Source organism: Motacilla alba, chromosome 5 (assembly GCF_015832195.1).
Source record: "Motacilla alba alba isolate MOTALB_02 chromosome 5, Motacilla_alba_V1.0_pri, whole genome shotgun sequence".
NCBI lineage: Eukaryota > Metazoa > Chordata > Aves > Passeriformes > Motacillidae > Motacilla > Motacilla alba.
Window position 1 is genome coordinate 32,255,943 of NC_052020.1, and position 21,959 is coordinate 32,277,901.

General features: G+C 37.6%; 1 protein-coding gene across 4 annotated transcripts in view; it reads right to left on the minus strand.

Moving 5' to 3' along the window:
- The window catches only part of CDIN1 (CDAN1 interacting nuclease 1), a 124,015-nt gene extending 102,869 nt beyond the window's left edge, over nt 1-21,146 (minus strand). Inside the window, exons 1-2 of one of the 4 annotated variants that reach the window (XM_038136828.1) lie at nt 20,861-21,146; nt 9,487-9,550 (exon numbers count right to left, since the gene is read on the minus strand). Coding sequence is in view for 1 of the 4 variants with exons in the window: in XM_038136826.1 (XP_037992754.1) it covers nt 20,861-20,961 (101 nt within the window). In the remaining 3 variants the exon portion in view is untranslated. Of the gene's footprint in view, nt 1-9,486; nt 9,551-18,759; nt 18,970-20,860 lie in introns of all 4 variants that reach the window. The other 3 variants (XM_038136830.1, XM_038136826.1, XM_038136829.1) reach the window with 3 other exon arrangements.
- Between the last annotated feature and the right edge of the window lie 813 nt (nt 21,147-21,959).

Consider the following 21,959-nt stretch of genomic DNA (forward strand, 5'->3'; position numbering starts at 1 on the left):
ACAATAGTTACAGCTTTAATCTTTCTTCACTGTAGCCTCTAGTACAACAATCCTTCTTACAGTTTAGTATGATTGTGGTCACTTCTTTGAACAAAAATTCTCAAAAAACAGAGTATTGTCTCTGTACACATTTGTACTTTTATCATTCACAAATCTACCGATGATTTATCAGAAGTCCGTGAATTACCAATTTAAGTTAAATCAATATACTTGTCTATATACATGAGTATGAATGTATATTTTTAAATCAATAACTGAGTTTGAATTAGAGTTAGTAAGTAACACAGAAGTATCTAAGTATTTAGTTACAAAATGCTAACTTCTATAAAGTGGCCAGCTTCTAATTTCCCAGCTTTCCAGCTACACCAGTTCAAGTCTGGAATACAAAACCAGTTTTATTATTTCTGCATAAGAAGCTTTCCATACAATGAGGCATTATTAGTAGCTACTCCTTTGGAAACTATCAAGCCAATACAGTTGACTCCCATTACAATATATTATTATTATGTTGTTGTTGTTGTTATGCTGTGTGTGTGTAGATATACATACATGCATGACAAGAAGTACGTGATGATATGCTTATCTCAGACTTAGTACAATTACATTTAAAATCAAGATGAAATTCAAGCTCATCTGAAGAACAATAGCATTAATCAATTTTAAAGTTCTCTGATATCCAGTAAGCTGCACAACAGCTCAACTCAAAAGACCTAAATAGATCCCTAAAAATTGCCTTTGCCTCAAAGTCAATTTCAAACCTTTGGCAGGATCAAAAATAAAATAGAATGTAAAGATTTTGAGGAGAAAGATATCCTGCATTGCAGGCTTCCCTATCCAATGATAATAAAAAGGTTAAATTCAGGCATATGCATACAACTTTGCTGCCTACAGCCAGGGTTATAACTGTATGACAAAGCCCAGCGAAGGCTACTTGAGAAGAGTCATCACTTCTATGACCTTGACACTGGTTGGTCCCACAACTTCTATTCAATTTAGTGATGTGCAAGAACAGATGATGGTGCAATACATAGAAATGGCAGCATTTAAAATTCATAGTAGCGTAAGGCCATTACTTTTCCCACTGGGCCACTTGAACTTTAATAATGTCTGACCAAGTTGGCCAATAAGTTCTAGCAGCAGACAGAGGAAAATTGCCAGTATTAGATACTGTTTGATTTTTCATTTAGGAAGACTTAGAAGTTCCTTTAAGAACAGAGCACCAATTCTTCCTGTAGACACCTTATTTTTTTGGTGTCTCTTGTAACAACCAATATATTTTAAAACAACTGCAGACTATGAACAAGCTGTATCAGATGTGAGAAAAATAAATTGCAGAGGTAAGTACAAATAACCAATACAGGCAACGATCCCAAAATAATGCTCTTTGCAGAGATAAATTACATCTTCTTTCACCCACACCACAAAAATCTGATTTCCAATAGCAATAATGTAAGTGTAACTAAAATATTCCATATTCAAATGATTGCAAAGTATTTATGCTCAATCTCTACCTGGAAAGAGATTAACAAAAATGCTGGTTTTCCATTCACATATATATATGATTGAGAAAAACAGCATCATGCTTTAAGAGTGGATAAATAAATAACATGTTTAAAAAAACCAGCAATCACAGCAATGGAAGAGTAGCAGGTTCATATAAAAAGAAACTACTTTTTCAGTTTCATAATCTTAGTAAGCAAGTAGTGAAAATGGACAGTAATTCGCCTAAGATATTGTTCTGATACAATTACTTTCTGGAATTAAATAATGCTTGTTGCATGAATGTTTGGAACCTATTCCAATGCCAAAACCACAGAGAGACCTCCATAAGTAAATATTATTTCATTCATGTTTCAAGTCTCTTCCATTAAAATATAAAACTATTTTGTAAGGTCACTTACTATTTGTAAGGTTCAAACTGAAAAATACTTTCAGAACAATATATATTTGAATATATATAATATATAATAAATCTGAATATATAATACAGAACAATATATATTCACAATAGGGCTTAAGAAATACATTGTCAGTGCTAAAATGTGAAATTAAAACTCTCAAATATTCTGACATCAGGCTTCAATGACTATTGAATGTCCTCACCTTAGAGACAGCAGAACCCAGCTTCAAGTATCTAGTCAGGGAATCCACTGACAAAAGAAACTGACAGGAGTCAAACAGGGTTTGTCTCCACATACACCTTGATAATCTCAGTACTTGTCCACCACATCCCTATTTTCTAGTATTCTCAAGAATTCTGCTTTTAATGCTACCATTAATTTTTTTGAGAAAATTAAAAAAAAACCAAAACAAACCCAATGCTTGAGACTAGCAAAAGTAGATAATTTGCTATGTCTTTCATTTCAACTACTTAGTTAAAGCTTAACAAGTTACTTAGCAAGAAGAAAAGTTTCTTCATATCTAGGAAAGAATCAGTGAACATCCCAAAGCAGAGGCATACAGCAGCATACCAGAGACTGAGGAAAAAGGCAAAACATCTGTGAACATTAGCACTCAAGTGTACATCATCCACACTTTACTTCAATTTCCTTCAGTTAAGACTGTACCGAAAACATGTTTGCAACTTTGACATCTTCATCTTAGTAGCAAAATCTAAATATTGAATCATTAGACAAAAATACACTAAAGTAGTTCCTTATCTGATGTTGGTTGTGCAAAGTAGGATGTTCCTAGGGTGCAACAGCAAAGGACCTCGACAAGCAGTTAAGGCGGAGAAGATAAAATTTAAACCAGGGTTTTATCCTTCTACTTTCTTATCTGCCCTACTGCTAGGGCCAAAGTCCACACATTGAAAATATACTCAGTAGACTACTACCAGAAAGCAATTTTTGAAATATTTATTTTGTGTTCACCCCCTCATTTTGTTTGGATTAGCCTATTGTGCTACTTCCTCTTATGCCCAGGAAAAGAAATAGATCGGAAGGTAAGGTAAGTTTTCCAGACTTCAATCTCAAATTTACTTACTGTGGACAAAGGGAAAAATAATTCTATTTTATAGCTTTTTTTTTTTCTTCAACAAAACTATATTGCCCTGTACAAGTTAGGAGTTTAAGTTTAGAAAATTATTTTTATGAATGAATGGTAATTCAGAGCTAATTATCTTGTTCATTTTGCATAAAAAATTAGCCGGCATGCAAAAAGCATAGTTCAGCACTAAATAAATCCCTAAACACCCATAAACAATTTACTCCTAAAAATATATAATCAGATTTAGAAAACTATAAACTACATTTAAAATTTACTATTTAGAAGCAATTAATTACAAAGACAGCCAGGTGGCTTTCATCACATAAATTACTGTTAATGACACTTGCCTCATGCTGCTACTGTATTTAGCATTTGCATGCATCACATGTCAAGCACACACACTGTTGCATAGGTTTCTCCAGGGTAAAAAGTGAACATCTCAAGTCAAAAAAGCTTCCAGTTATCCAATCAAAACTGTTAATTCCTTAAACAAGTTAGGATCTTATTGATGTTTCCCACTCGGGACATAATCTAAAATATATTCAGGATAAAATTTCAAGAATCAAACATACATTATATAGAAGTGATAGTTTTTAGTAAATTCCCATTTTGGTTATGATGCAGACTCAAGGCAAGAGATGAATCCAATGAATCCATTTATAGCTAGTTCCCTTGAGATTTTAGAGCCCTACATAGGGCTCTATAATTAAAAAAAATACAATTTTAAGCTGTTTGTAATTATTGAACAAAAAAAAAAAAGGAAAAAAAAGACAATAATTCTTGTCTTTTCCTCAACCAGTTGGGGGAGGGGCCACTTGAATCTGCTTACTAAAGGGTCCTCTTTGAAAATTGCCTCCCAAATTTGCCTTAAACCAGAACATCTACCTACCCAACAGTACTGTATTTTGTCTTACACATCTAAGTTGTTGTACCATGCATGCAGATATTTACAAAGCCTACTTTCAGCCCTGGGGATATAGCTTATTATGCCACAGAGGGAATAACGTCATTTAATGCCACTACTTACTTCCCCTTGGAAAGACTGCAGAAATGCACAAGAAGGAAATCCAGCTATCTCTTTTTACTAATGCTCTTCCAGCATTCTCTTTTTAAAAAAGCTGTCTGCCCAAAACTGAAAGGCAATATGAAGGGAACATCACAAGAGCTGATCACAACATTACATTAGTGTATCCTAAAACTTCTCTACTCCTTTCCACTCCTATCAACAGGCTTTTCCTTTTTCTTTCCCTTCCTCCCATCTCTAGAGGAGTTTTCTGGTGTTCCTTATATTGCCCTGAAAATACATACAATGGCTATAAGTTTTGTTTCCCACAGTGCCACTGCAGGAAATACTGGCTTTCCAGAACTCTAACACCATGAAACAGAATTTAATGGAACACTAATGGAACAGTCATATCTGATATAAACAGTCAATAAGATTGACTATACAGCATCACCTTCACTAAGCACCAAAATTTCACTGGTTTTGGTAGAATGAGCCTGGAGGCTTTGATAAATAAATGTGGAAGCCAAGGAAGAACAAATATTAGCTAAAATAAGTTGAAGATGACCTCAGCATGCATCAAGTAGTATGGCATGATTCACTGACACTTCTTAAATTTTTGTGACTTATCAGAAACATAATAAAAATATACATTACTGTCTTATTAAGTCCGTAAGTACTACAGTTAAAAAATAAATGAGAAGGGTGTTAAATAAACGAGAAGGGTGTTAAATAAACTTCACCGGAATTCATTGAAATTTGACTGATAATATCCTTCAGGCAGCTTTCAAAAATGCCTCACACAAAACATGCAACCAACCCTATCCTCTCATATTTTGAAGTTTTAATATATTACAGTAAAGCAGCAAAAGCCACAGAGCCGCCTTCTCTTTCAGATTAATCTTAAGCTGTTCTTCACATTTAAATATCAGGTCTGTATATGTTACCTAATTTCTAAGAGTGGCAACCTAACAGAATTAGGACTTCAGAAAACAGTGAAAATTGAGAAAGAGAACAAAATATTCTCAACTGGAATGTTTACAGGTCTCCACGTTAGTGAGTAACTAACAACTTACATATATACATGATATATCTTATAAGAGAGCATACATTCTTATAAAAGAGATCTCTACTTTTAAATGAAGGGTATCAGTAAGAGGATGTTGAGATCAAGTTTCTAGTTTTTAGAAACCAAAATATTTAGAGTGAAGAAGGGAGCTAAGCCATAAATCAGTACTTTGTTTTCAAACTTATCTTTGTAAGAACAAGTAAAAGATCCCTCTATCAACTTTTATTTAGAAGCAATTTCTCCTTCCTCATGACAGTAATATTTTAAGGCCAAAAGAGGAAAAAATGGCATAAATGTAATTTTTATCATAGCAGTCACAGCAGATATGCAAATATTTTTGTCTCTCTGTACCCCCAAAGTATTTCGTTAACGCAACTCTTTCCACTAAACCAACTGCAAAGAAATATTTAACCTAAAGTTATGGCTGTTCATATGTAATCTGTTACCTGGATTAACAAAAAAAAAAAAAAAAGAAAAAAAAAGGCAGAAGGCCTCTCTATCCACCTAATCACCATATCAATGACACATGCCACAACAGAGAAGCACTAGTTTATTTGATTGATCATGGTAGATAAACTCCAAATAACAGCGAAATTAACAAATGCTTGACATTTGCTCAACATCCATTATTCTGACACTGCTTTCAGGATTTCAAAGCCTGGGAGTATGCTTAATCAACATTCATATTCCCTAGTGAGCTACAGGCACCATATTGCGCCCCGCCTTAGTACTGATGAAAACTGCATATTGGCCATTTCCAAAATGTTCTGGGACTCCACGCAGGGCCCCTTCTCTCCCTTGTTCCTGTTCTGCAGTTTTCTTTTAAACACTTCCAAGACAAAAGCATCTGCCAGTTTTTCTCTCTAGGGATGTATGCAAAATGAACTTAACAGTTTTAAGGCAAGAGAAACCCTCACATCTAAATTCATTCATAGGACAGAAAAGGGCCTAAGAGGCCTCTCTAGGGACAAAACCCTGCTGAAATTTTCCCCGACAACACTGGGAGCTTTATAAAATCTAAGTCCAGACAATTTCCAATTCAAATGCCCAGCATAGCATGACCTTTGTCAGATCTATGAGCCCTAGATGCACCCAGTATTTTTTTATTCTAACCAGCACAGACATTAGACAGGGCACTACTGCTAAGCAGGAGGTTGACTATTTGCATGCTCTTCTATTGTGAAAATGTAACAGTGACAGCACTGTGTCGAATTCTTTTCCCCCTAGAACTTTAACTCCATAGGAGAGGCATAGCTGACAGATGACTCTCCCAACATCTGTGTTATGTACACTGCACAGCTGAGGAACCTTGGATCACTGTCACGGCTTCTCAGAGATGACCTACACCTTTCTTATATCTACACATGATAAAAAAGTAAAATAAAAATTTAAAAATGCCTTTTCTTAAATGAAAAGTAAATATGGCAAGAAAGATTAACATAATTTAGTCATTAAGCTGTTCACATAGCAGCTCACCATATGTTGTATAAATGTCCTATACAAAATAATTTATCAGCCCTGACACATCGCACATCATATTGTATTATTTAATATGCTTACTAAAATTTCATGGATCAAGCGCCACTTCTGAAAGCATACAGAAAGTCCTAGAAAATATTTCTTCATCTTCCATGATTTATTTTGATTGCCTTTTACAGCTACATGATAAAGTAGAACTTGCAAAATTACGAGGTTAGGGTTTACGCAGCTATTGCTTCATATACTATAATATAACAATTGGCTTCATGTCTATATAACATTTTACTTGCATTTAATATTCAGAGGCACATTAAATTAAGCATGCTGCTTTCCACTGCATATTTTAATAATTTCAACTGGTTATTTCAGTAAACATCCTGATCCACTAATGCAAAGTTCCACTGAGAGAGAGAGATCCTTGAAAAAAGAAACTAAAGAGCTTAGAATTACAAAACAAACTAACACAAACAAGTAATATGTGATCCATGCTGACCTCCCTAAATCTATCGACATAAAAATATATTAATTTCTACACAGTAGCTGAAACATTTGAATATTATCTTCAAATTACTGTGATTTAAAATGTTAGAATGACAGGCATCTATTGCAGATAAATAGACAAAATTCTCTATCCAGGAACCTTGAAACCACAAAAAAATAACAATGTGTAAGAATGACCATCTGTTACTGTCAAGGTCTGTGTCTAAATAGCAAATTAAAACAAAAAGTGTAAGCAGGAAGCTTGTGAATAATAGCTGTTGGGCAACCAATGGAATTTGTTTGGAAAAAAATGCTCAGCACTTAGACGACATATCAAGCAGACAGATATGGGTAGAAAAATATTTAGACTGAAACTATACATTTATTCCATAAAGGACCATTTTCCTTTCTTTCTCAGACCACTGATATCAAAGGAACACAATACAAATGAGATAAAAAATGTAGCTGAACTTACTCTTTTTGGTCAACAATTATATTCTCCTGTTCCTAACAACAGGATAAAGGAAAACATATTCCAATGAGTGTGTTAGATCACTCATTGCAATAAGGTTATTGAACTCCATTTGGATTGGAACTTGCTTGGTTTACTGGAGTACCTGCCAACTGGTCAAAGCAGATCTTCCTTTTTAGGCTCTGTAATAACCAGAGATCTAGCTTTCAAGTTTTTTTTTTCTCTTTTTGTATTTTGTGTACCCCAAGAAAATGCACTTGTCTAGGAGGACATATAGCTCAGTTGGGTTGAAAACTGAAGGAGAGCTGTATTTACAACATGCATTTTATATTAATGCCCTAAATGGCTGATGTTCACCAGCCATTTCATACATAGAAACATGCACTCACTCTCTGTCTACTCTACTCTCCACAAGTTGTAGTCTCCAAATGAGCATCTGCATTCCACAGAAGAGGTGCAGTAAAGGACTGGATGGTACAACAGCATCAACAGAAGACTAATAAGAAGTTCTGTCATTTCCCAGCCAACCACAAATAGAAACAGAGATAGTGATGCCTTTATTGTTGTCTGTGTCCTCAGTTAGCAACAGGGAACTCCAGAAGACCCTCCATAGTAATTCAGTCACAGGAGCAAGAATTACCTCGATCCTGGTCACAGTTTCTATGTTGCCTTTGTAACTGTTTTAGACAGGCTGCATTGCCTAAAGAGAATACTTTTGCAATCAGATGTGTCTTGTTCAAAGGAATATTTGGTAACATTTTGCTTTCAGTGAAAGAAGAAGGTGTGCTACCTTAGGACATTTTTATTCCATGTTGAAGTTTGTGGAGGTATATGAGAAACTAGACCATCAACGGCTTCCAAGACTTTGAAGGCATAAATACAGACATGCAAATAGAGGACAATCACCCAAACAATAAAGTCCTCTTCACCACTACATCCTGATCTGAAGCCTTTCTCCACATTTGGATAGACAGCAACACTTAACATTCTATTCAGATGAAAAGGATAAAGCAAGATAGTGAAGTTCAACAATTCTCTGATACAAAGCAATGAGACTGTCACTATCAATCAGGCAACTGGATATCCTGGTGTGTGCAATGGAAGGGATAGTATCTTCTACTCAAATCACTATCATTACTCAAAATGTTATGGACACAAGAATTTTTAAAAAAGATTGTACCCAAATAAAACATAAGATATGTAAAAATATGCTTTAGTTGCTTACAAACAGAAGTTTCTATCCTAAGTTGTTCACAAATCATAATGTTTTTCTCATGACAAGCACAGGTCCCTGTTTGGCAAATTTAAGCCTTTTGACAAGAAGTTAATTTACTTTGAATTCTCCATTTGAAGTCCATGGACAACAAGGACTTCATGAGATACAAGCTGAAAAACTAATAGCAGAGCACACCTATGGGAGTTTGAAATCTACTTGTATGGTACCATTTAGTCAAACAAAAACATGAACAAAGCTTTTAACCATCGCCTCATCAGAAGAATGCAGGGTATTATCTGTCCATTCCTCTATCAGTGCTGTTGGTTTTTCTTGGTGACAATACTCTATCAGGCTTGTCTTAGAAGACAATTTTATTAGGATCAGTTCCTGTATTGCATTTTCTTACAGAAATTAATCCTCAGCGGTATTTCACTCAGTTGAGAGTGTAATTCAAGCTTCTGAAACTTTCACACTGAAAATAGAGATTTTACATTCACCAGGAACTTAAAGGAATGAACAGTTTAAAAATTCCTAGAAGCATATATGCTGTTTTTTAAAGTGATGCGATAAGCCATAAGGGGCATTTATCAGCACCAAAATGGTTGCAATCATTAATTTAAGTAATAAATCATAGGTCCTGCTATCAATGACAGCAAACAGATGCTAACAAGAAAACATATTATTTAATATGTTGTGTGTTATAAAAATGCAAGCATTTAGGACACTTCTTAAATTTTTATAATAATATGCATTTAATACATTACTGTTTTGACACATACCAGAATCAAATTTATAGGTCTCATTCAGGACTTGCTTTCTCTTCTGTGAACACAGAATGGATTCCTGAGAGAGAAAAAGCTCAACAAGTCAATGTTTCAAATAGATGTTTGCAACAAAATCAAGTTGTTTGTCTTGCTGTCTTGAAGTAACTACCATAAGCATTGAATCTCATTACAAAATCAAAATCAACTTATTTGCTTTTATGTGAACAGAAGTTTTCCCTTCAAGTTGGAAGGAAAATCAAATAACTATGAAGTTTGTCTACATGTATGGACAGCAAAAGTTCTTATCATTTGCCATGAAGTTAAAAAATAATTCTGTACAATCCTTACACACAGAATATCAATATTGAATAACTCTCAATGAGTCTGCCAAGTTATAGAAACAGCAGTTTTATTTTCCATTGTGTCTTATTATTTGTTTCTTACATCAGTTTATATAATACCATGTAATGCTACAATTATTTTCACCAAAAGCATCGCTTGCCAAAACGCCAAAATCAAAACAAAATCTATGCTAGCAATCAAAAACTTGATCTATTCCATTTCCGTTATTCACAGCCACCCTTCTCTCTGGACCCTGAAAGCCAGACAGAATGATACGAGAGCCTAAGAAATGCAATTTTGCCTTTTGGCAAGCTCTGCCACACTAAACAGAACCACTGTGCAAACACCTTTCCCAGCCCTGCATCTCTGGTGCTGCACAGCCTGCTGCATAAGGTCCCTCTGTGGGAGGGTCAATTGTATCTAAGATCATTACTGCTTTTTCCAAACATTTTTGTTTTGATTTAAGAAAACTATTTGGATAATAACACCCCTTTCATTCTGATTGTCAATGAACTCCTCTTGTTATCAGCACAGTTCCTTTCTTGGAAGTGCTTTGCTCAATGCTTTAAAACACTTGAGAAAGCAGTGATCAGAGTATGGAAACTAAATTTTCTTCATTAAATCTACTGAAGCAGATATTAAAAATGCATTTAATATACCAGGGATGGCTGGTGGGCATCACTGAGTGTGACAGGCCAGTTACTGATGAGCTGCTGTCAGACGGCCTTCTCAGCAGGGATCTGTGTCTAAGGCTGCTGAAGGACAGCAATATCTTCCCTTGTGTGTAAGCTCTATTCATCTCCCAAGTATTTACTAAATCACAGACCTCTGCACACAAACCCAGTGTTTCAGCGCATGCTAACAAATGATGGATGGCCTAGTCAATTCGTTATGTCCTGAAAGCGTGATTTCCTGCCATTCCAATCATCAAACCTCTAGAGCCTTCAGAGCTGATCAGTCCTGGAGAATATATTTTGCAGGCTCTATTAAAGGAATAGAGGTTCTTTCCATTAGTCTCAAACTTTTTTTTTCCCTAGCTGATTTAAAGAGAATTCTCTCCTTCCAACAGCACCACTGCCACCACTCTTCAATGTGTAAAGTATTCAGCATATGTACCTTTGGTACATTACTGAAATAGCACTCATAGAACGAGGCAGTTAAAAAGATGGATTTTGTTTGTGACTACTAAAAATGCGACAATATTTTATTTAAATTCATCTATATGTCTTTATTATGTAACCTAGACAATCCCCAATCCCCATTTTGTAACTTAGCTTTTCTGATAAAATACCTTTTACAGCAAAGGAGGGCTCAAAAGGACCTGTTTTCTTTGTATTTGCCTAGTGAAACATATCAGAACTCTCTTAATTACATTCCTCTTAAAAGCATTAAGACACTGAGGAATAAACTTCCGATGTTCAAAAGACAGGCGAGCTGTCAAACAAACAAAGCTTCTAGATTTCACCCTTTTCATAGCAAGGAAGTATCGTAAACAGAATCTTTCTTCTACGCGCTAGAGTAATTTTATTTACCTATTCAGTGATCTATAGGAGCAGAATATACATACCTCACGCCTCTTATTCTGAAACACTGAGCTTCAAATGAAATAGTCCACAGCTGCTGAGGAGTTGGCTGTCTACAGTACCACAAGTTTTTAAATGTGGTATAACAGATATGAGTTTAGGTAAACAAGCATTTGGTTACTCTGAAGTGCAAAGACCTAGGATTTTTTTGCTTGCTAGGTGTGATCCAGACATAGCCAGTACAAACCAATCCACATTGCCCTACCGTTCACCTCAACCTTGACCTGGAGATTAAACTCACTTTTATTGCACACAAAGGTCATCTGTGTTAGGTCAAAATTCAAAGTCCCTTGTCAGCTAAGGTTGATATATTCCAACCTTTCCTACTCTAATGCATCAAATTTTTCATGGTGAGGTCATATTCAGCAGACAGTGTATTCAGCAATTTATCGTGCCATTGTAATATAGCCTAGAATATGACTGTCCAAAAAACAATGCATGAATAAAATATTTTCCATTCTGATGTAGCAAATCGCCTACGCTCATAAAACTCAAGCCTAGACTTGTTTTCAGGCTTCAGAAGAATGATACATTATGGAACTCTTTCTAAAATACAATCAAGAATTACCATTTCTACCACAATATTCCTTAAATACAAGCAACATGAATACAATGGTATCCTAAAATCCATAAGTCAATTAAAAAGCACATATGGTCAGCGTTAAAACTTCCACTTCATCCTCCCTGAACAACCACCATAATCTTGCCCTTAAATCTACAGACATCTGTTGGTCTGTCTGATGACATCAAGCTTACTTTAGAACAAAATATATAGAAAAAGACTGTATCACAAGACTTACATTCCTGTCCGACTGGTGATTATCACATCCATGGAATTTAAGAAGCATCAGAAAGTACAACCAAATTAAACCTCACAAATCAACACAGTAGTATACATGGTGACCAAGACAACTCTCCCAGCTTTGACATATGAAGGGATTTTCTTTTTTTTCTTTTCCTTTCCATTTTAAAATCCTTTTCTGCTTTTTCTGTTTTCTCTCTTTTTTCTCCATTTAATTTCCCTTTCTCTTGCATTTTTTTTCTCTTTTCCTTCTTGTCTATATTTTTCTCTTTTCTTCCTGTTGTTTTCTCCTTTCTCTGCATTTTTTCTGGTTCTTTTTTTCTCTCTTTTTCTCTTTTTATTTTTCTTCTGAATTAAACAAGAGCACTTAACACACTGCTCCAACAGATTCAGAATGCATTTTCAAATTACAGGGAACTAATTTCCACATCTGCTTTAAAAGACCTCCTCCAATCATTGTATTTCACCATCAAATCTTCAAAGGATATAGGATTGGCTTCTAAGTGGTTTGTATAAATTCCTCAAGGCCAAAAAGTGTTTCCCTTTACTCAGCCAAAATTAATTTCACAAGTGTAATAAGTCCCGTTCTGTGTAATTTTTTTTTTATGAAAAAAACTGTACTCCCATATGGTAACACTTCACAAACTGGAAGGGGAAAACATTAAGAGAGAAGGAAGAGATTTATCAGTACTCAAGAATTCAGAAAATAAAACTTTAATTTTCCTTGTGTATTTCAAACAAAATTTCAAGACCAACGTTTAACATAGGTTTGCATTTTGCTAGGATGGACAACATATGTGGGAGTGCATGTAAGGAAGATGGTTACACCTATAAAAAATGTGACAGAAAACTACAATGGACTTTCTTCAATATTAACTTTCATGCTGACACACACATATATTACACCTACTTTTCTATTAATAGGTAACATGCAAACAACTCAAAAAAACCCCCTTCTATCTCTCCAAACTAAAGAAAGCACCCATGTCCTGAAAATCTATTATTTACATGTGTCAGTGGAAGTTTTCTGCCTAAATCCTGTCTGTTGGTGTTGGGAAAGCCACAAATGTGAGCAAAACTCAGTTTTCCATTCTACTCTGAAACTGCCCACTGCTATCAATATCTAACTTTTAAGTCAGTATCTTCTGTTTCATTTAATGAATAATAAAGGAGATAAAGTTTTTCTGAGTTATACACTGATATTGTTGATTTCTTTCACACAATATTTCATATTACAGGAGAGGACTGGTATCCTTCTTATTTTGGGTCATAACACTAGCAAACAATTTGTTAGCAAGTCATATCAAATCCAACAAGTTAGAACTTCTTTAACGCTTGTTCACTGATATTTAAGTGAAAAGAGAAACCGCCAACTGGTTCGGCCTATCAAAGCTGTGATATAGTAGATTTTCTACCAAGGGTTCAAATAACAAGAACATCTTTCCAAAGGGAGTATTATCAGTTATTCTCATAATTACTTTGCATGGTTAATTTTTATTTCATTTTAGGATTATGTAAAATATGCTACATTTTATTGTGGGTCACTTCTTGAAACTTGAACATTGCTAATTCTCTTTTCAATTAATGACCCAAGACCTTTTCTCATCTCTTATTATCTATCTGCTTACCTGTGAGGTTTACTGCAGCTTCAAGTACATAACAAATTTTAAATAATATAAGGTTTATTCTACATAGGGTAGACAAAAACAAACTCCGTGTCAAACCTTCTTTATTCTGAAGTCTAATAAAAAAGAAGAAATTATAATACTTTTAAAATTCTACTATTTCATCGATCCTCTCATTAAATCCTCCAAAACATTTAAATATGGTACAGAGGTACAAAGCACTTGATGGGATTGTTTATATAGGCAGAGCATGAATTTATGCCATTGTTAAGTATTGAGAATATAGAGAAAAGAGTTTAAAATGTGCCTTTTAACTTTTTTTTTTTCCAGAATAAGTTTCTATCACTCACAGGCACAAAGGTAACTTTTTAAATGAGATTTGCTAGATCAGTTTTTGCAGAGTAATGAAAAATAGCCTAGTTCTTCTTCTTTTCAAAATAATTAACCAACTATTCAGAAGAGCAGGGAGAGCAGAAGTTACAAGAATAATGTTGGGTTTGCTATGACAAGAACCTCTCGAGGCAGAAGAGAGTGCAAGTGAAGTAGGATGCAGCAGTCGGATGCCTGCTCATAAATACAATCTGTTTAATAATTCTGTGCCTGAGTTCAGTGCCTCGAACTCTACGAGCCACAGAGGCAGCTATCTGCCCTCTGCTCACAAGCCTCACTGCCAGTCTGCCTTCCCAGGTAACAGCAGCTCCAAAGAGCACTAGAGCAAAGCATGAAGAATTCTCCTTCCCCTTCGACTCGACTTGCAGGCTCCAGACACCAGAAGACAGAACTGGAAAGAAAAAAGAAAAAAAAAATTCCTCCTGTTTCTCACCACAACCATCATGGGCTCATCAGTACTGCTTGACAATCTAAGCAACTGCACAAAAGCAGAATAAAATTATTCACAAAGAAGCAATATATTGCCTTGTAAATAAAATTGGCTTCAAGAGGAAAAAGAGAGGCCTATCCACCCCCAACCCTAAAAAATAAAACCAGAGGCAAAAATGACACTGGAAAAGAGGAAAAAAAATGCTTCCTCAGTCTTAAGCTGCTGGTAAAAGAAATAACATTCATACCATTTAAGCTTCTTTAGGGCCTTTGTTTCAATATGAATCACCACAGAGAAAGTGATAAAACTGAGCAAATAATAAGCAGATTATTTTTTCCAACTTACATTGTAACACATTACTGTGCAGATACACTTTTTTAAAAATGAAAATCTTGCTGAGATGCTTTCCAAGGTGGGTGTCATTTAATGAAGCCATCAATAATTTGGAGAAAGAGCAACACTGTTACCGAAAATGTGTGGAAAACTGAAGTGATACTAAGTAATGAAGAGTAGAGGTCATCAATGTAGAGGAATGCGCATCCCTTGATAAGCTGTTAGAACCAAGTGTGTACATTCTGATCATCAAATATGAAATTACACACATTAAAACCAAATAGCCATACTCAAGTATATCAATATCAAGCTCTGCATCACATTTTCCTCTTGTTTACTGGGAAAAAAAGGAAGAAAAAAATTTAAAACTACTTCTCTTACATTAAGGCCAGGTTCCCTTACCTTTCTGCTGTGAAAAAAGATCCTCTTGATTACATGGAAGTAAGTTTTCACACAAGGGACACAAAGAGAACAGTACTTTTTTGAATAGATGCACAGAAGTGATGAACTGCACACAGCTGCTGATAAAAGTCAGCTGATACTTCGAAACACTAGTACTTTGAAAATCTCTATAACACAGTTTTCACTTACATAGTCTCAGAAATTAATGCTTCTTTTAAAGAAATGCAAGTGAAGGTACCTGAAGGAAAGCCAGGCTAGAGGCACCAAGTTTGTTTAACAACTTGAAAAAAGGAAGAGATACAATACAGATTACAGAAATTGTGCTGTGGGAAAATATAACCCTCCTCAAATGGACTGAAACATGTTTCAGAACAGATCAGTGCAAGAACTTGAAAAGCATGGGTTTTGGAATCACTAAAAGATGCTCAAGGCTAGAAAGTTTCTGGAATCACCAATTCAAACACAACCTGGTGTAAGAAACTCAAGCACTCAGAACAGAACCATGCCAGAAAAAAAACCCTCACATTTAAAAAAAACCCAAGACAAATAATGAACTGGGTCACCAAAGCCTACATCCTTAGAAAGTTTGGTAGAGGCCAGAGAAAGATTGTCATGGGTAACTCAAAATGTTATTATATTCCATATCTAACCACGTACAAAAATTGTTATGGCCTCTTTTAAGATCCAATGCATCCAGAACTGGAACCACAGGGCAGAGGGGGCATTGCTGCAGTCCCTTTTTAAGTTGGAGTTGGGAAGTGGGGAACAAACTCACTGCTGGCAGCATGTGCTGAAAGTGGATGCTCCTCTTTGGAGGGGTTACTTCGGGAGGTTGTTTGCAGTTTTTTCCTGGGCCTGCAATAGTTGCCACTCGGAAAAACTGCATTTCACAATCAAAAACTGTTTTGGAGGGAACTTTGCAAAGCCAGCTGGTTGCTGGGGCCCGGTCACCTCGTGCCAGGGCTGACAGACTGGATTCTTCCCCACAGCACACCCACAGTTCGGAGAGATCAGCACCAGCATTGTCAAAGTCTGGTGGGCAGTGATGCTGACCCCACAGGTACCAGCACTGCTCATGTGCCTCTAGAAATGCTCCATAAGCTCCTGCCTTCCCCTGAGTTTGCTGCCATCCCTTCCCTTTCTCTCCAAGGCCATGCGATCGCCTGCAAAGGCGCCATCTCGGGGACAGGGTCTACCACCATCTTCCTCTTCTCTCTGTACAGTGGTCACTCACGGCAGGCACCATCTTGGAAAGGGTATTTTTGCTATTTTGGGTCTCTCTTTGTTCTGGGGGAGTTTGTGAGATTTAGCAATTTTCCATCTAGTGGTTATTTACTGTTATTTTTACCTTTTGCAGTCTCACTTGTAAGTAAACAGTTATTTTTTTCACTTACATCTACTTGCATTTTGTTTCTCCTTATTGATGGAAAGGGATTGGTAAAACAAAGAAGAACTCATTTAAGAGCGTTCCCCTTTAAATTGTCTTAAATCAAGACAAAGATTTGGTCAAGAAGACTATAATATTCAATCAAACTTGGATACAAAGAAGAATGGGAAAACATGTACAAGGTATATATTTGAGAACGTTCTACTCATACGTCAATTATGTTCCACCTATAAGAAGCTTTAGAAAAGGTTTCTGAGAGAAACAATGTATTCTGCTATATACAGAAGAACTGAAACAACTAAAACAGTAAACTGAAGTACTAGAGTATCAGTTTGGGTATGAATTTAACTCTCAGAAGTTGGACTTTTCAGAACAAGCTAAAATAGTCTTTGAAAAAAGATAGAATTTTAAAAATCTAACTTACATCTTGTCACTATAAATAGGTAGTTCTAAGGTGATTTGTATCTAGAAGATTTCTAGAAGATTCTACTCGTAGGCAGCTCTTAACTACCATTTAAGAGAGAAACATGCACTGAAAAAAGGATTTTAACTTTCTCAGAACATTTCCTGCAATGGCCTAAAACTAGTCCTAAAATGGCTCATTCAATTTAGACATTGGCTCTCATTGAGAAGAACAGTATCTCAGAAGAACATGAGTCCATAGCTAAAGGGAAAGCTGAAGAATATAATACAAAAATAACAAAGAAAACCACAAAGTATTAACAAATAGAAAAATTCAGGTGAGAAACTAAGCAGAAAATGTAGTATACTTCAACAGAAAAGCACAACACTGAATATACAGAATTATCAGTCCAGTGGCGTATGTGTGGAAAAGATCAAAGGAACTACGGATCAGTGATCCAATATTGGCAGAGATTTATTGTGCTTAGTGCTCAAAATCACATTTTGATAATCCTCAGGTCATCCAAATACCCTGCTGTTAAATGGGAACATGTTAGGAGACAACTGCTAAGGATGTAACAAATACCTTAAGAATAAAGAAATGAATAATACATTGGTAATTGCCAGGCATGAAATACAAAGCACAGCATTAACAGAAAAAGAACAGCAATTGGATATCCAAGTTTTTGCAAAATAACTGGATTTTAAGCAAAGTAGACCAAATCCATGTTGTATGGAAAGTTACAGGGTTGTAAAATATAAGAATTCCCAATGCTTGTATTAAAATACTTACAAACAGTATGAGAAGCAGTTTAATTTTGACTTTTTGACATTAATAAGTCACATGACAATACTAATTTGAAGTAATAATCTCACCTCCTGAAGTAGTTCAATCATAGTTAAGCACAAACTACCCTGTTAAATTTTTTTTGGATTCACAGGTCAGGGTGGAAGCTACCACCCACTATACCTGTGCATTACGTTGTGGCAATTGTTTACAGAAATTACAATTTATTCTTAGGGAGAAACTGCAGAACAAGAGTAGGCCCTTTCACACAGCATGAAAGAGATTTTATACAAATTAGGAGCATAAAATGCAAGGCTTCAGGAAATACAACAGCTGAGAGAAGAACCAAGAGATAAGACAGTATTAGAAAAAAACTGAGCAGATTAATGCAGAAATCCAAAGACCCACAAGATCTATGAGGCAGTGGGAACCAGAAATATTTGAAAACTGTCAATTTATGTATTACATTACCAGTGGAATACCAATCCTTCCCAGGGAAAGATTGAAAGTGCAAGGTGAAAGCAGCTATTATGGATGTTACTACTTTCCAGTTTGAATCAGCAACTGTAACTATATAATAATGAGAAACTGGGTATGGACACCTTCATCATACTGCAGGTACCATGACAGATTCTGGAATATTTCTTTTAAAATACTGAATTAAAAAGTTGAAGTGGGTGGGGGACTTTAGTTGATTCTGGCTTTCATAAAGAAAAATAAAAAAAATCCAGCCAGAAAGTCCAGTCAGACCCCTGTCCTGAAAGAGAACGACAAAATTGCCAGATTATAAGAAAAACTTACTTACTCCACAGTTATCAAACTGAAAAAGCCTCCCCCTTAAGATGGCATACAAGTTTACAGATCTCTGAAGCTTGCAGCTGGCCTCTTTTACAACATAAGGGTTATAGAGAATGCCTGTTTTCGACATCCTAACATGCATCTATTTAAAGACATCTTCCTTACTGCTAAGGAAAGCAGTGGCCTTGGAACATATTGTTTATCTTCTGCATCTGACCTGCTATGAGAAATAAACAAAGAGACAACAAAGAAATATCACACTTCCAGAAAGATGTACAGAGCTCCTCAAAATATACTTAAGACAGGCATTTTTTAAAAAGCTATCAATTCATGGCTCATATAGAAGGTTTTAGCCTTCTCCTAGCATAGGCAAACAAAATTCAGGAGAGATCTACAAAAAAAATTCAGAACATGTCATTCTCATGTCATAATGTGAATAATACGATAAGGGTATAGCCACTTCAATGTGGAAGCAACTACTACAGCTAACCTTTGCTTTTCAGTGTTCATCACACTTGAGCCAGGTCCTTTAGAAAAAAACCCAGAATTCTTTTCCTAAATAACCCTATACTGTTAGTTGCACATAGCTGTTCAGGAGTCATCAAGTTCTGAAATAGAGGATTCAATGGATCTTTTGCAGCACCAAGTGAGTGGACTGAGAAGTAAAATATATCAGAAAAGCCCAGTCTTTTTTGGAAAAATTTGATTAACAAACACTCATGTGCCTACGGATCCGTCTTGGAAGCAGGTTCCTAAAAATAGTGACTGACCTGGAAAACTAACCCAAATTCTAACCTTCTTTCAAGACAACTTTACAAGGAGAGTAGAAAAAGAGAACATGTGCATGTGCATGTATGCACGCACACACAAATACCCACAAACACTCTCTCCTAATTTCATTAGCACTGAAGTGATAGACCAAGTCTAAGCTCCTGAGACACCCGTTGTTATGGTAAGTGCTTTTCCAAGTTGCAGAAGTATTGTGCAAGTGAGCTGCTTTCCCAAAATGCAACTCAATGCATTCCCTGAACCAATCACAATACTTTATTATCACTTCTTCTCTAACAGGGCAATTCTCTCACACTTTCCTGAAAAGGAAAGGATTTCACTGGACAGTTTAAAAGCCTAAGTTAATGTTGGCTCTTCATCCACTTACTGAACGTTACACACAGCGTCAGTTTCTTCCGCCACACTTGTGGTTAAGACTAGCAAGGTTCATGCAGGAAGCATCTGAATGATTTTCTGTTTTGTTAATTTCTCTCTCTCACCAAACTAGATACAGTATCTAGCCCCCTACATTCTTCTGTGTTATTTCTTGTTATTTTAGAAACAGCATCACTCTTCTGCCCACAGAACCCAATTTGCTTTCCTCTCCAATTCAGCAATAGCAGTCCTTCCCCCAAATGTGAAAGGAAAGTGAAAAACCTTGCAACATTCCTTAGAACTCTGTTGTAGTTGGTAGGAAGTAAATTTCAGCAATGAAGATTGGTGCATGGAGCACATCCCGTCATTGATACCTTTCCATCCTAGGCCATGGTCATTTGGTCTTTGAGCATTCTGAATAGCTCAGGCAAAGAAACACATGAATGGCCGTAGGTAAAAAGATGATCCCTTTCCAAGTTTCAACTGGAATGCAGCAGCAAGCAGAGAATTATGGATCCATAAAGTCCCTTATCCCTAAGAAACAGGGGCAATGGCATTGCAGGATGTATTTCATACTTGGCTTCAGCCACAGAGGCTCGTCCTGCACCATAAGGCTTTATTCACTTTAGAAGACCTGCTTGGTGTCTAAGAGGCTCATGAAGGGCCCCAAGAGCTTTCACTTGGACGTGTGTCGGGGGAAGTGTTCTTTACTTTGTGCCAACTTCTCAGGTCACGGAGGGTGGAGCAGTATCCTGCTCCCAGCGGCAGCTTCAGCGAGCAGTCGCTTGCCGTCGATGACTGTGTGCGTGTGCTGGTGATTTTGTACCGTGTGGGGCCTGAACTGGGGCACCGGGTGGAGCTGGCGCAGCCGCCCCCGCGGCCCCGCGCCCGGCCGCAGCGAGCCCGCAGGCCGCCGCCGGGGCCGAGCCGCCGGAGCCCCGCGCCGGAAGGCGGGATGCACTTACCTAGGAAACTTCTCCTTCAGCTTCCTCAGACTCTGCCGGGTGGGCTGCACGTGCCCCAGGAACTGGGCTATCTCATCGTACTGGGCTTTGCTCAGCTTCATGCCTTGCACCGCTATGGCTGCGCGGAGGCGGCAGGAGAGGCGCGGGTCACGCCGGGCGGCGAGAGGCACAAGGCCGGCGATGGCGGGGCGGAGAACCGCGGCAAACCCGGGGCGCCCGTTGCCACCAGCCCGGCGCCCAGGCAGCCACGAGCCACCGCGGCTGCCGCTTCCCGCAGCTCCGCCCCGCGTCCCGTCCGGGGCGGTGCGAGGGGGCGGTGCGAGCGGCCATCCCGCGCCGCCCGGCTCTGCGCAGCCGCTCCGGCGGGCGGGGGTACGCGGCTCGTGGCCGGCACGGCCGCCCCGGGCGCCGGGCACGTCTGGCGGAGCGGGGCGCCGGCCGTCTCACGCCTGGCGATGCGCCCTGTTTGGTGCCCCGCAAATCGCTTCTGCCGGCCGCCATGGTGCCTGCGCGGGCGGAAGAGCTGCCGGGCGGCCCGCCCCCGGCCCCGTAGCGGGCAGAGGGGACCGAGGTGCTGGCTCTCTCTCGTGTGCCGCGGCGCCTGCGCTGGCCCGCCGGCCGCCAGTCCTGCTGTGTAACGCCTTCAGTTTGTAAATTTTAAGGCCCGTTTTGCAAGCCACGCTGAAATGGCTGTTTCTTGCTGCTCAAAGGGAAAACAAAAGCTGTAGTAGTAGAGCTGCGGATGCGGACAGGGTACGCAGCCTTTTATATGCACAGGGTAAAGGCTCCTGCTGAATTTTAGAAAACCATCCTAGTTTGTGCTTGGATTTCCTTCAAAGTTTGTTTAGACTCAAACTTAGGCAAGCAATGTTATTAAATACCATTTAAATATCAGTAAATATACTGAAAATGTTAGTTTCTGTGCTGGGTGTTTTTAGTAACTATGACAATTTCAAAGATATTGTCCTAAAAACAACATAAAAAGACTAGCGGTTATGAAGAGAATCGACCATGCAGGTGACCAAGAAATATAAGTACCCCCATGGATCTTTATTAAATTGCATTCATGAGCTACATACAGGTTAGTGGTATCCTAGCC